Raw genomic sequence first — 16,008 nt, 5'->3', positions numbered from 1 at the left:
AAAGTGCATCCTTTGCTTTTGGGGAAACTGAGGCAGAGCATGAGGTCTTATTTGCAGTCATCCCTCAGGCCTGTGATGGAAATAGAAATAAAACCTCTGATCCCTAGTCCATCACTCTGTTTATTAGGCCATTCCAAGTCTCACACTGCTGTATTTCCCACGATGGACAAGATTCCAAGTTTTATCACCATCGTCAATAGACTATTGTTGGGAATAGCCTGTTGAGTAACTCTCTGATGAATACTTTCCATCTCGTACAGTGAAAACCTGGTACTGCTGTCAAATGATACAGTGGCCCAGGGGAACTGGCTGACTATTTGCTCAGATTAATCTCCTGATTTTCAGCCAGATAATTGGTTACAGTGGTTTCTACCCTATTTTCTCCTTTTGATTCTTTGCTGACTCTCTGCTTATCTCTCCTATCATCTTCATCATTTCTTTCACATACTTCTTGGGAAATTAAAGTTGTCTAGCAGTTGCCTTGTCTTTGAAAAACTGTGTAATCTATTTATTTCTGGAAGTATTCAGAATTTCCTTGTGGCTAAATTTGACCAACTCTTCTGCCTTTCTTCCCCTTTCTTCTGCCTTTCTTCCCCCCCTATTGCATTTGCCAGAAATCCTCATGTTGGCCTTTCCTATCGGAAGCCTAATAGGCAAATCTCCTGGGACAAATATTTGGGATCACCCAAATCTTGAGTGACAGGAATTTCTGTCCACCTGTTTCTCAGTTGCAAGCTGCCTGGTCTCAAGGGGAGGCAGTATTGGTTTTTCCTTTTCTTCAGTACAGCTGTTCAGGCTTGTAAAGTCTCTGTACAGCAAAGGACTTACAGCAAACTGTCATGACAGAAGCATCAAACCTTCAGGAATACATCATCTTTGGCTGACAGCAGAATATGAGGGTGGTTGCTCAACTTCAGATGGATGGTGTATGTCACAAGCAACCCCTTAACACAGGGCTCCTGTACTTAGCATTTTACTGAAGGACTGCAACGCAAATGCTAATCTATTTTAGCATTTGATGCATTTTGTCCTCAGCTGCTGTGATCAGAAAATGAGTAACTGGCTTAAACCAGTTTGTACCATTTAGTGTTGACCACAGCCACAGAGGTACCCAGATTTGGTCCAGCTAATCCTGAGAAAAACCCTGTGGGATGGCGCTGTTCACATTTCTACAAGACAGGTAAAATTTACAGCCCAACCATACAGAGGAAATATATGTCAGAACAAATTAGACTGTGATCTTTCTGGGGTGCCCAACCGTGCACGCAAGCTGTGAGATCTAGGCACGGAGCTTTTGAGCACCCTCTCACTACATGGTCTGCCTTGCACCTGGTGGTTGTATAGTCAGAGTCAGAGGCTCTGATGCTCTGTGTCTTTTGCATGGAAGATGAGAGAAAGATTACTTGTACAAAGGCTAGAGGCAGTCTGACCCTAAATGTTGATGATTCAAGTTAAAATTGTCTCCAGGTGACAAGAAGTATTCAGTTTTATCCCCTACCATCCCCAATACACAAATCTTTTTTTTCAAAACTAGATTATCTCCTAAAATCAAAAGCTCTAATTAATTCTATCTTTTTATTTCCAATAGGCACTGTTAACATCTCATATCATGCTCCAATAAACTTGCCCACAGAGATTAAAACTTTGGGGGGGGGGGGGGGGTAGGGGGGTGCAGGGTGAAGAGACAGAGAAAGCACTTTTGATTGAAGACCAGAAGCTATTCCTCTAATTAGCCCAGCTACAGCACGGCATTAACATGGCTGTATTGCTTCTGGGAGCAAATCAGTGCCTGCACGTGGAGCTCTGCTACACCATCTCCTAGCTGCAGAGCAAGGTTGGATGTATCCACCATTGTGTTGCATGTGTTCTACAGGGAAAATGGAACTGTAGAATAGAGCAGTTCAGCGTCTTATAAAAGGCCAAAGCAGAGAGAAGCCTTTGCTAGGAAATGGTTACAGCTGAAAGTAGTTCAGATGTGATGGGCCTTTTCTTGCTCAAGAGTGTAACTGGGTGAGGAACTTGGCCTGGAAAAAGACTTTGTGAACCATTCATGTGGGATATCAACCTGATATCCAAAAGACATGGTAGATACTCACTGGAGAGACAGTAAAAGCAGATGAAAAAACAGGCATCTGCTGGAAATTCACGTTTGTGCTGCATGTGAGGGAAATGGGAGCTTATGACTTTGGCTATTTGTATTGGATAAAGTGATTTGCATAGAGGGTGGGACCAGAAATGTGAGTCAAAACCATAACTTTTTTTCTTAAACAATGGCAAAATTTATATCTAATATTTCAAGTTCTGTGTATGTGGTTCCATGCTTTCTGATTCCAACAGGGACTTGAAATGGAAATGCCAAATCTGGTATGCAGGGCATGATGGATCACCATGTATGCATAGGAATAAAAGGGTTGTCATTGGAAGTAATTTTGCGTTGAATTACACAATGTGTAATCCAATTGAAATCAGCAGAACGGCACAAGGTGTAATGTAGTGTGCAAAACGTGATCCATTGCATGCAATTTCAACAGGGATACTGTACCACTCATCTAAGTAATGTGCTAAAATTGAATTTGTGAAAGGTGGGAGGGAGTAGAACTGTAAAGAATGAATGTATTTTATAATTGGGAAATACTCTAGCAGAAGGTAACCAAATATATATATATTTAAGGCTAAATTATTGCACTTAGAAATTGTTTTCTTCATAACGGGGTGTCAGACCCTTGAAATTCTCCAAGTTCCTTCACTGGAATAGCATGAGAACAGCCAAGCCTGCCAGCCTGAGAGCACTCAGTATCCATTTTCCCCATTGACATGTGTCACATTATCTAATGGTGTTCCTAAATGAACTCCATCATCATCAGTAAATTTTTTTTCTCACGCCTTCGACAACAGCGTTTCCCCAGGAAAACAGTGCTCATGCTGCTGTCCCTTGGCACAGTGCCTGCTCTTGCTTGCAGGGGAAAAAAACCCCTAGTTTTTTAAAAACAATTCTATGATTCTGTGATTCTATGCTGCACCTTTGCTTAAACAGTAGTAAATGTGATAAGTCTTTCAGGAGTTGAGGGGCAGGGGGGTGGAAAGTGGGGGGGAAGTGGGTGCCGTGAGTGTGGTGCAACGTTTCTGAAGTGCTGGGGAAGGTGCAGCACAGTCTGCACTGCTCAGGCTCCTGAACAGCCCCGTTGCCAGAGCTCTGTCAGAGCTGATGAGTGAGTTTATTCAAGGCTTGCAATATAAACATGACACACAGTTATGTGGTTTACTCATTACCCACAGTCTCTGCTGAGGATAAGGAAAATGACATATGATACCTTTGAAACTTTTTAAAAATTGAGAAGCTGCCCAGTGATGGTGGTATTTAACAAGCTGTGTTTTCAAGATACAATCTACTATCTAGTCACTTGCTTAATGTTCTTCAGTTTGAGGATGCCATTAATGTGTAATTTTTCATTGATTTCTGTCTGGTACTCATAAAAATTTGAAGCTTTAGGTAAAACACTTTACCCCCCCACCTCCTCCCCTGTGCATATGGTGATAATCTGGAATAACTTCGCACTTCCTAGGAATCTTATTTTAGATCTAAATATAAAATACTGATAATATGTATCTATAATTATAGATGATAACATTACACATAAATTTAAAATACTAGTATATTTTAAGGCATTCAGCTGTTTTATGTAACTTAGACCAACCTATATAAATTTAACTAAAGGCATTTATAATGCTCAGGAGCTGAGGTAAATGTAGCAAAATATCATGATTCAATAACAACAATTAAAACTCCCAACTAAAAGTATAATTTCTGATTAGCTTATAATTCTTTATTTTTTCCTTGCCACAATGAGAACATAGAATTGACATTTTTTCGTGGATTGCATATCAATTCACTATGTTCTTCAAATATAAAACAACTTCATAACATTTAGATGTAAGTCCAGCAACATAATATTTTGGAATAAAAACTTAAAATGTTTTCTTGTAAATGTTTAAAACTTTCTTAAATAAATTTTCATAGAGTCATAAAATGGTAGGGGTTAGAAGGGACCTCTAGAGATCATCTAGCCCAACCCTCTGCTAAAGCAGGTCTGCCTAGATCAGGTCATGCAGGAACATGCCCATGTGGGTTTTGAAAACCTCCAGAGAAGGAGACTCCACACCCTCCCTGGGCAACGTGTGTCAGGGCTCCATCACTCTTACAGTAAAGTAGTTTTTTCTTATGTTTAAGGGGAACTTTTTGTATTCCAGCTTATGTTTATTACTCCTTGTCCTGTCATTGGAGACAACAGAAAAAAAGTGCTGCCCTATCCTCTTGACAAACACTTTTCAAAGACTTGTAAGTGTTACCGAGATCCCTCTTTAGTCTTCTCTTCTCCAGGCTGAACAGTCCCAGCTCCTGCAGTCTTGTAAGAAAGCCAGTCTCCTGATCATCTTGGTGGCCCTGTGCTGGACTCTCTCCAGGAGTTCCCTGTCTCTCTTGAATTGGGAAGCCCAAAACTGGACACAGGACTCCAGATGAGGCTTCACCAGGGCAGAGAAGATGGAGGAGAACCTCCTTCAACCTGCTGGACACACTCTCAGGGCATCCCAGAATGCCATTGGCCTTCTTGGCCACAAGGGTACATTGCTGGCTCATGTTTAATTTGAATTTAATGTAATTAACCAGGACTCCCAGGTCTCTCTCTGTATAGCTTGGTGTCCTGATTCTTCTACATAGGATCTTGAATGTCACCATCTCTGTAGCCAAGATTGCCACCAACCTTCACATCCCCAACCAGACCCTCCTTATTTGTCAGCACAAGGTCCAGCAGCACACCCCTCCTTGCTGGTTCCTCAACCATTTGTGACAGGAACTTGTCATCAACATTCTGTAGGAACCTCCTGGACTGTATGTGCTTGGTTGTGTGGTTTTTCCAGCAAATATAAGGGTGGCTGAAGTCCCCCGTGAGGACCAGGGATTGTGATTGTGAGGCACCTCTCAGCTGTCTGTAAAAGAACTCATCCACTTCCTCTTCCTGATCAGGTGGCCTCTAGTAAACTCCCACAACAATATCACCTGCCTTGCCCTGCCCCCTAATTTTCTCCCATAAACACTCCAACCTCCCCTCATCTCCACCTAGGCAGAGCTCAATGCACTCTCATTGCTCCCTCACATAGAGAGCTAACTCCGCCCCCTTTCCCAATGTGCCTTTCTTTGTTAGTAACACATAGCCACGCATGGTTGTTCTCCAGTCGTGAGAGCTGACCCATTACGTCTCTGTAAGTTTTCTGCTCTAGTTCTTTTGAGTAATTATTTTTCTTTATAGATTTTTTCTGAAGTTCAGATTAGAAGCAAAGATCTATCTCTAGAAAGAAGCACCCTGCAGATATCAAGTTTTGTTAATGTAAGTATGAGATCATGAGAACAGGTGGGTGGGAGTGCAAGTCAGAATACCCACCATGTCTTGAGGATGGGTGAATAAGTGAAGGAGTTGGAAGTGCAAGAGGTAGGACCCATCTCTCCCCTTCTGCTTGATTCAAAGTCTTAGTCCTTGCTGGCCAAGTTGAGGGGAGATTCAAGTCCGACCCCAGGATGCTGCTTTGATTAAGGTGGTTGCATACTCCTCTCATAAAGAAACTTGGAAATATGCCAGCACAGAGCCTTACTTTTAGGATACTCAAAGGGCCTTATTTGCAGAGTAAAATGAAAAGTTTCCTGAGATACATAAGTTCAGTTCTGTTGAATGAAGACTGAATATGCTGTTCACTAACAGGAATTGCTGCTTGAAATCAACACTGTAAGACAGCTGTGGGGAAATGTGTATTGCTCTTTCCAATTCCTGGCTGCATCACTATGTTTCAAAATCACTTTGGGTCAGAATGATGTCTTAGACTGGAATGTCATCTTTCCAAAATGCCTCTGTTTTATTCTATCTTATGCAAGTCTTTTGCCTTAGTAATACCCAGTAACTTTCTACCAAGTCATTTGTAGAGACATATGTTGACCACACTGCTGCTTGAAAATGGAGAGCAGTTACTTAATGAGGCAAATTTCCTCCGATTATAATCTTCATTCTGTCTTGTAATGAAAGCTGCCTCATGCCAAAACTTTTGCTTTTATCCCTAAGACCCAGCATCACTCTGAAAGCAAGAACCAGTAAATGCTTAATCGAGGTTTTAGTAATCAGTCACCTGACTATTAATAATTCCTTCATTTTTACATTGTTCAGTAGGCACTTAACAAATCAACAGAGTTTTGTCCATTCTTTAATCAAACTAAATCCCTAGACTGATAGTACAATATGAATGGAACAATTGCCTAACATCCAAATGATATGGTGTACACTGGATGTGATACTGATATGGCCTACCTGATCTCTTTGTGGAGTAGATAATGCTGTAGAAGTGCAGCTTAGTCAGTCATGCCATTTCCGTAGTATTCTCAGGATATAGACTGTATAATTGACTACAGACATCTTAGCTTAAAAGCCATCTTGGAGTTTCATCCAGTCCTAGTAATATGTATGCAGTCCCATGGGCTGCATCCAAGGATTATGCTAATTTTATTAACAACTGCTCTCTCTTTAATTAAACTGTGTAAATTCCCACCTGGTCACTGTTGTGCCAACACTCTTGTTTCCATCTTTTATTTTAATTTGTAGATAGTCTGTAATTTTGCACTTCAATTCAGATTTCCTGAATTATCCATTGTGTTTTTCACATGAAATAACACACTTTTGAGGAATAGATTTTAGACTGAGTTAATGAGTTTGAATGAACTTATGCATCAAATCGAAGACCAAAGTTTCTAAAGTTGACTAAGTCTTTGTAGGAGCAGGTATCCAAAGTAACTTGCTTCTGAAAGCACCAAGCTATACACTGCTGTTCAAAATATCTGCAAGCAAGCTCTGGATTAACATTTATTGTGTTTATACCACAAAGCAGAGCAATGTGAATTCCTTAGTGGACTGTTAATTTACATATTATACGCTTTCAAACATTTCCAAAAGCAAACGTGAAATGATTAGTAATCCATTCACATGCTCACAAAATGTTATTACCAAAATGCCTTGGGCAATATGTTATGTTGACTAAAATGGATAATTTTGTACTAAAACTAAAGCAACCTCCCCTGTCCCCAACAAATCTTAGGACCTGCCCAGAGCTCAGACTTCCTGGTCACACTAGTTGTCGAGGTTTATGTTAAGGGAGGAAAAAGACTTAAAACCCCTCAAAAAAACCTCCAAGAGCAATGATTAAAGGTTTGCAGTGATTAAGACTCTTCAGAAAGCCTCATTGAAAAGTCTTCTGTGGAGTCCTACAGTTGAAAATGTCATCTTGTCTATAAAATCAGCATAAGGATGTGATTCTGGCATTTACCATTCATTCTACCTATATAGGTTTTAAAGTGTGTGTATTGCTCTGTAGAAATCAAACCTGGTTCTTTTTACTTCTGCGTAACTTTGTGTCTCCAACTGTGTCTGATTCTGACAGAGCCAAAGCCCTGGACCTCATACTCCTCAAAGAAATGTTGAGGTTGGTTTTTTTTTTTTTTTAGAGAGGACCAAAGAGCAAATAGTTTAATAGTATACGTCAATGTATCTTTCTTTTGAATAATGGTTTCCATGCCTCACAGACTCAAATATGACATGACACTTCCTCCTAAATGCCAATTATTCTGTCTGGAACTGTTGCCTAAATGTGCAAGAGTTGCTCCTCAAAGTTTCACACCAGAACTACAGGATAAAGTACATGGGCTATTAAAATTCAGTAAAAGCTCTCATGATATTAAGACTATACAAAAAACCTGTGCACTAGCTCAGTATGCACTAGCTCAGTGTATTGCTTGTATGCTTGCAACATACTTCCCTGCAATTTACATTTACAGCTATGAAGTAATTGAATAAAGAAATGCATCATCATTTGCTTTCTTAGAACACGGGTGAATTATGTTACCAACATGTGAAGGGATGTTCATATAACATCACAGTGCTGTGTGCTAGAGAAAAACAATTACAGTGAATAAGGTAGAATGGCTCTGTTATTGCAGTACATAAGACTTTGATTACATACTGCCAAGATTCATACCAGCCTAGTAGTTGTTGACAGATAAAGTAACAAAAATGAAACTCATTTATTTTTTCTTTATTGAGACCTCAAGGTAAAGCAAATTTTCTGTTCTTGTACTTACTACATTGAAGGAACAGAGACTGACAGTCAAAATGTGCCAGTCCAGAAATATAAATTAAACCTAGTTTCATATCAAAGTTTCATTTAGTCTCTGAAAAGGAGCTGCTGCTTAGATTACTTTTGATGCTAAAACAAATACACTGCAGACTAGTATAGTGTATCTTGGATGAATTAACTCTCTCATATATTTAGGTCTTAAGTATTTTCTTGGATGTAGGTTTACGTCTATTCAAAAATTATTTTACTTTTCTATGTTCAATAGTGATTTAGTGTGTTTGCAAACATAATGAACACGAAGATGGTTTTAAAAGAGTGTAGCACTTTTGCTGAGAGAAGGACATAATTTGGGAAAAAAGCTCACTCTCCACCCTTGTGTAAAGCCAATTCTTCTGGCTTTCACTGGGAGTTCCTCTAGGCAGCTAGATGCTGTATTATTCCTTGATAAGTCTAACCAATTACTTTTTTTGGTAAACTTGATTAGTTTCTAAGGAGAAGATAAAACTAGCTGTTGAAATGGAAAGTGCTAAAATGAGTGGTTTTATCCCATCAAAATCTTTGATTAGTTACCTAGCCCAACTGAATATAAATGCTGTTCAGATTAATGAGGCAGTGTTCTCGTATCTCCTCTGTAATTAAGCACTTCTCTGGTTGAATGCAGTATTAAAGATGCACCAGACGTTGAAACCTCAGTGGTGAAATTTAAAACTGTTGAAATTGGAGGGGTCATCTGTGAAATACAAATTGCTCTGCAGCATGGGTAATTCACTTGTACAATGTGTTTCAAGAATAATTTGGCTTGTGTTGGGGATCCTGAAATGTAAAATTTTTTTCTTATCTTTCCATCATCTAAATTTGAGAAATTTTCTCATTAGTTTCTGAGCAAAAGTAACATAAAGTTGACTTGTTTCCAGAATTACCTTTTCTGACCTTTCACAAGATGATAATTGCAGTACTAGTAGGCTTAGAGGAGTTAAAAAAATTAAGCTTATAAAGTAGCAAAAATGCCCCTTTGCTTGCTGGTGTCGATTTCAAAATTAACATTTTGGTTCATGTGCTTCTAATAATCGCTGACCCTTACTTCATGTGCTTTCCACAGGAAATGAATACAGCAGAAATTACTTTGACCCGTTGATGGATGAGGAAATAAACCCAAGGCAGTGTGGGATGGAGGTCATTGAAGAAGGTGAGACAGAATTAAGTATGTAATTTTGGTGTCAGAATATTCTTTTCCATTCATGAAAATGAGGTGACAAAGATCACGTATGCAGTTCTATTTAAATATTGAGGTTTACAATTTAAATTATAAGCTTCAGCCTCTCTGAACACGATAGGCAGGATACATAGTCTTTGATCAAGGACAGTGAGTTAATGGATGGGTAAAAAGGAGTGTGGGCTATGTTAACTCTACTACTGTAGAAAAACGAAGCATGCTTCAAGAAAAGTGTCTACATCATGTTCTGTTTACTTAACAGAGTGAGTCCAGAACTGAGTACTAAGTTATAGTTTTTTTGCAACCTTGTTCCTAAAGTCCTCCTTGGAGAGCAATTTTATTACCAAGCTGAGTGTGTATTTGCTTAAGAGAAGTCAGAGTCTGTTAAATTTCCCAGCACAAGAGAAGGCTGGTTTTTGTTTTCATCAGTTTAGCCAAAATGTTTAGCTTTGCAGTCTGTGGGGATACCGAGGAGTGAGAGGGTGGGACTCTGTCAGAACTGGGAGAACAGAAGTTATGCACAGGTATGAGAGATTAATCAGGAGGTGTTGTCTACTGGAGGAAATTCTCCTTTATTGTGTGTCCTCATTTCTTCATCCTGTTAAAAGTTAGATAAAAAAGGGCGGGAACGGGCCTGCCTGAATTTGCATGGACTTAAGTAAAAACATCATCATGCTAATAAAGTGCTTAGCTTTGCACTGACTGCTTTGGCTCAGTTCCTGTTGTTAAGCATGCAAGACCCACTTCTGTATTACCTTCATAGCCCTTTGCTCTTTTAAACCTTGTACTTGTTGGTATTGCAGAGATTCTCTAGACAGGCAATGTAGTCAAATCTAAAAGACAAAAAAGGATCTCAAATTAGGTCAGTTCTGAAATTCATGAGAAAATTTAACTTTGAGTACATATGGAGGTTTAAACTTTTAAGGCAAGAACTTGTATGACTGAGAAAAGCAGGCTCTAATGAATACCAGTATCTTGAGTTTCTGTATACTGGTGAATAAAATCAAGGTTTATCAAGGGTGAATTACATCTAACTCCTATAATTTCCCTGTTCATTGTATAAGTTGTCAATGTAATACCTTGGAAGTCAACTTGTGGCTGAGAGTTTTTAAATGAAAGATTACTTTCTGTTTATACTGCTTTGGTTCATCTTATGAATAGACTTCATGAGTCATGCTCTGCTTCATAACCAAAGAATGAGAAGAGGATTAGATTTCTGTAACTGTATGTGTGTACCTAAAAACATGTACAGATGGAGTGACAGAAGGGAGATACATAGAAGTACAGTTTTTATCAGGAAAAGATATTATCTTGCCTGTATTAAAGAGGCTGAATGATACACGCTTAACCTGAAATGTTCTTTTTGGCTTTTTTGAGATTTATTTTTTGTGGGTTTGGGTGCTTTTTTTTTTGTTTGTTTGTTTGATTGGTATTTTTTTAGAAGTTGGAACAGATAAAAGCTCTGAGAGAGTCCATCCAGTTCTGGAGGTGGGAGAAGAGAGGTGCTTTTCAGCACTTACATATCAGAGTATGTGACCAGCTGTCCTTTGACATTCCTCCTTTGTCTTCCCAGCAAAAATGACACTCAAAGGTTAGGGTAACACTTGCTTATTAAAGGCCTGTTAGCAATGGTACTGGCCTCTGGTTGGCTATGTTGATCTCTGAAGAGCAGGTATATGTTATATTTGCTAACACCTCTGCCCAAGTGCAAGTTTTCTGCCTTGGAAAAGTCATATGGACGTGGTCCTGGGAAGCTTGGCTGTAGGTGACCATGTCTGAGCAGGGAGGCTAGATCAGATGACCTCCAGAAGTCCATTCCCACTTCAACCGATCCAATTTGGTGACACTCATGAACTAGGTGCATTGACTGGTTTTCTTTTCTTTGCAGAAGTGTTCAATGGGTGGAACTGTATTTGTATATAGTGGATGGAGTTAAAAAGGACAGTCTGTTCTGGCCCCTGCATGCCCACCCTCTGATTGGAAACTATGTTAGTTTACCTGCTTTTTCCAACTTGTCACTAACAACAGATAAAGGCAGAACAGGATGAAGAAATGAGGACACACAATAATGTTACACTCTTGTGATGACTTAAGTGAGTCAGGCCAATGCCCAAAGAGAATAGTTGATGAAAAGCAAATCTACAGCCACTAACTCTATTACACAAAGTTAAATATCATTTTAATGTGTTCATCATATGGGGTTGTTTAATGGGTTATTCTGCGAAAATGAAGATATTAGCAATTATCTTTTCTATATTTGACAAATTAAATTTGTTCTGGAAATTTGTCTGAGTTGATAATGCCCTGAGAACAAACAATACTCCACTATGGATTTGCTTCTCAACCTCACCAAGGGAACATTTCAATGTTACATATTAAAATAAATGTAAAAGCTGCTGTACTTGCATAAGAGGTTTGCAGAAGCCTCCCTCTTTGAATGCTCGGCAAAATTGAGAAACTTTGTTCTGAAATTTCATGGTAAAGAATGTTGTTTTTTTTCTTTGCGATTCTATTGGTTAAAAAGAGCCACCCAAGTTGCTTGTATCTATGCTTCAATTACTTACCTTGTATGCATTTCTTTGGCTTTCTACTTGCCTGCCTTCACTGACAACTTAGAGAAACTAGGATTGGGAGACCTAGGGAGAAGACAGTGTCAACTTGTCATTTCTCCCTTGAATATAGACACTTTAAGTGTTTCTTTTTTTAAAGATCTTATGGTAAAAGGAGTATATGTGTATGTGTGTCTCTTGCTCCTTTTTAAATCCTACAGATGTTACTGGAAATTTGAAGGACTGACCAGCCACAAAATCAAAATTGTGTGCTTTAATGACTACTCATACTAGATAAGGCATTAGTATTTTGGACAGCAAGGTAAAATTTCTGACAAAGATCTAAAATCACATTAGAAAAGAAATTAGGTGCTTCCATTTTCATTGAGTCAAATAAAATTCATCTGGAAAATTGAATATAAAGAATAATTTCAAGTAATCTGTTATCAGAATTAGTAAAACAATTTCAGCATAGGTGAAGATGTAGTATTGCTCATCATTTAAAAGTGTACAATTCAGTATTTTTTAAACTCTATACTATGAAACTAGCGTTGTGAAAACATAGAATGGTTTCTTAACTTTTGTATCTTCATTTCTTTATTTATAATTTAAAATAGCGTTTCCTGACATTCTACTGGAAGAAACTGTAGATATTTCACTGTTGTTTTTCTTTTTTTTTTTTTTTTTAAGATCCTATGGATTTTGATGAACAAATCCTGTATAGTAAAATGATGTTGCTTCTAGATGAAGAAAACAAGATGCTTAATTTCCAAGGTAAATAACAAAATCATTTTAATAAAGAAAAATAATTATTTTGAGTCTGGATGTGGGAAGAAATGTGGGTTATCCATCCCATTAAACTCAGAAGCAAAAGGGACATGGATTTTAATGTGAGCCTGTAAGATCTTTTTCCCCCCGCTTTTTTTTTTTTTTGTTTTGAGTGATGCTTATATGTCTAAGTGCAATTTCAGTGTCATGCTTTCTCTAGGGTTCATGTTGAATTCCACCTTATGAAAGACGACTGGAAATATCACTGCTTATGTGCTCAAAGGTAGAAATCAAAATCCTTATTTAAGCTCATAAATAAGTGAGCCATTTTTCAGATGCACAGATTATGTGATATACAGTGTTTGAGGCATCTACATAAAGATTTACACTATCAAGTAAGAGAATGTTTTCTGTGTCTTTATTAGAAAATGGAAAGTGATATTCCACCTACAGTAAAAACAGAGAAGTGTAGGACAAGATTTCTTCACCACCTCAAGCCAACAGCCTTACTTTGACTTGACTTATTTTTACAGGTGTTATTTAACACCCAGATGATTCATGAGGCCGTTACCACCACAGCCTTTACAAGAGGTGCATGTCTACTGCCCTCCCTGGGTTCATCCTAGGAGAAGTAACATATGACCAGGCTCTGGCTCAGGGCTACCCTTTCTTTTTTGGTGCAGATCAGAGCCCTTCCATGTAAGCATGAAGGCCTACATGTAGGGGAAACAATGTAGCCCACCACTGTCTTGTGTCTGGAGCAGTGACTTGGAGCTTTTCGTTCTTAAAAGTACCGTAACAGGTACTGGAATAGTCCTGCAAATGGATATTATGCCCTGTCCTAGCTATTTTGTTACTTTTCTTGGCTTGGGTGAATGAAACCCAAAAAAGATCAAGATTTTCCTGAGGAAAGAAGGTTTGTGCAGTCTTCAGCTCTGTGTGTGCACATCAGGCTATATTTATTTCTGCCTATATTTATCTCTCCCAAATTTTGAGCCAGCTGTTCACTTCCAAAGCTTTTTTTTTTTTTTTTTTTACAGAGAGCAAGTCTCACAGGTCTGACTTCCCTGCTAGTTTTATGGAAGTGGGCAGCTGAGCAGAGCAGACAAGCATTATTAATGACTCCACTGAGGGAAAAGATAATGTGGGAGTTTGACCCTTATTAAACATCAGAAAATCCATAGAAAAGTAGGATTCATTTGGTTCCACTCTTACAGAACTGCTTCCTTTCTTCATTTGACCAGTGAGCTGAAAATCACATAGTCATATAGTCCTAATTAATAGATGATCCCCAAAAGAAAGGAAAGAACATGGTTAAGAATTTATATAATTGTATATTTAAAGCACTTTGTCTCTGAGCAACCTGTTGGTCACTGTTGTGGTACATGTTAGTTTACATTATAAAGCAGCATTGGTTATTTGTATGAGTTTGTTGTTTTTTTCTTAAATATGTAGATTCTATTTTTTTTACTTGGGGATTCATGCACATCTGGGATGTTGCTGGGAGAATACCATAAAAAAATAATTTCTCTTACATTATTATTTGACAGTAATTAAAAATTGAAGTACAATGTCTTGCAGCATTTAGTTGTCTGAAACTGATGCATGATCCTAAAAGAGATGTACTCTTTTAGCAACAATTTATACACAGAGTCTTCTACAACCAAGCAGGCAAAATGCATTTTTTATGTGGAGTTTGTAGCTACTTTATACATCCAAATCCTTGCTGAGGTACAGTCTGCTGGTGATCCTGCCCTTTAAATTCTCATCTCGGTAAATAAACCACTGCTATCTGATGGACTAATGCAGAATGAAGTTACAAACAACCCAGATAATACTGGAAGATAGTTTTAATTACAGCACAGCATCTACAAATACAGCCTTTGCTAAGGAGAAGTGATTTAAACTGCGTGGAAAGTATGACTTGCAATGTTAAGTACAGAAGAGGGAAAGAAAAGTTTGACACAAATGCTAGCAACTTGAAGCAGATAGGTTTTAACTAGTTAATTAATTAGTTTATCAATGATTTTCTTCCTAAATTTTCAGACATTTCATCTCATGTACAAAACAGTAACATTTTTAAGACAATAGCTACTTTTGCACAACAAGGAGGTGGAGGCTCTGTGTCGGTCAAGCGTTGCTCTGAGGTGGCAGCTCAATCTGTGGGTCAGTTCAGGCAAGAGACAACCTGATGGTGACTGAGTTTCAGGAATTTCTTTGCAAAGTCATGTTTACAGCCCTTCCCCATTACCAGAAATGGCTTCATGTCAAGCCATGACAGAAGTAATTGTTTGTATTCCATATTTGGTATGTGACTATGTCCCTACACCCAAAGTATTCTGAAATGGGAATGTACAGTCTTGCTTGAATGTAGACTTGCACTGCTCCTGTGAAAACAGTAAAACAGCTGATTTATGCCAGCTGAGAATATGGCCCATGGTATACAACACGGCACCGAGGGAAATGAGCAATGCTACGTCTTCTGCTGTTGGCAGTGTTTCCTTTTCCAGTGCTTCCTGGATTTTGTCTCTCCTAGCCAACCCCTTAATGTTAACAGTAAATTTAAATGTAAATATTGTTTTGTTTTTGCAGTTAATAGTTGTAGGTCAAATCACTTTTCATTAGGCTTGTAAGATGCTACATGAAGAGATTATATACCCTAAGGTAATAGGGTACATAATAAGAGTTGTTTATATCTACTGTACACTTCCCCCAACATGATTTTCAATTGTATCCTGTTGTAATTAACTAAAAAAACTATCCTACTTCCTGTGTGTTGGTGGCATCGAGGTGATTTAAGTACTCAGGAGGCTCAACAATTAAAGTCATTAACAATGAGTAGTGAGCAAAACTGAAAATGTTAATAGCCTTAGTTTTATCTTTCCTTTTCTGGTCTTCATTAGAGAATGAGAGACTTCAAAGGGGAGTGAGGGAAGTAAAAAAATCTTTTAACTGCTTTCATGTCTTAGGATGGACAGAGAGAAAAGCAAATAACTAGATGTGGCAGTTTCTTACAGAGAAAGACACAGAGAACTATAAAGACTTGTGCACAGTACTACGAGGCAAGAAAGAGTCAAATGTGGACAACCTGATATCTGTCATTTCTTAGTGATCTTAATGTGGAGAAATGAGCAAAAATAGCTGACTTTATTATTTATGACCCCAAATAGCATTAGTACTGTAGCAGATACCAATGAGAAGATCTATGTTTTTAAGTAGTATGATGAAACAAACTTGTAAAAAGACACAGATTCTCTTTAAGACCGACTTTATGAATGGCGATTTATTTTTACTTAAGTCCAGCACGTATCA

The 16,008-nt window shown here is 38.3% G+C and overlaps 1 protein-coding gene across 1 annotated transcript in view; it reads left to right on the top strand.

Moving 5' to 3' along the window:
• The window catches only part of LOC104551953 (uncharacterized), a gene marked incomplete at its 5' end in the record, with an annotated part of 163,690 nt that overhangs the window by 4,080 nt on the left and 143,602 nt on the right, over nt 1–16,008 (top strand). The window contains 2 exons of the mRNA XM_061994922.1: nt 9,266–9,367; nt 12,619–12,702. Of these exons, the coding sequence (XP_061850906.1) occupies nt 9,266–9,367; nt 12,619–12,702 (186 nt within the window). The remainder of the gene's footprint in view (nt 1–9,265; nt 9,368–12,618; nt 12,703–16,008) is intronic.

This window comes from Colius striatus, chromosome 4 (assembly GCF_028858725.1).
Source record: "Colius striatus isolate bColStr4 chromosome 4, bColStr4.1.hap1, whole genome shotgun sequence".
In the NCBI taxonomy this organism is placed as follows: domain Eukaryota; kingdom Metazoa; phylum Chordata; class Aves; order Coliiformes; family Coliidae; genus Colius; species Colius striatus.
The sequence above is the reverse complement of the archived record's forward strand: the minus strand, read 5'-3'. Positions and strand labels throughout refer to the sequence as shown.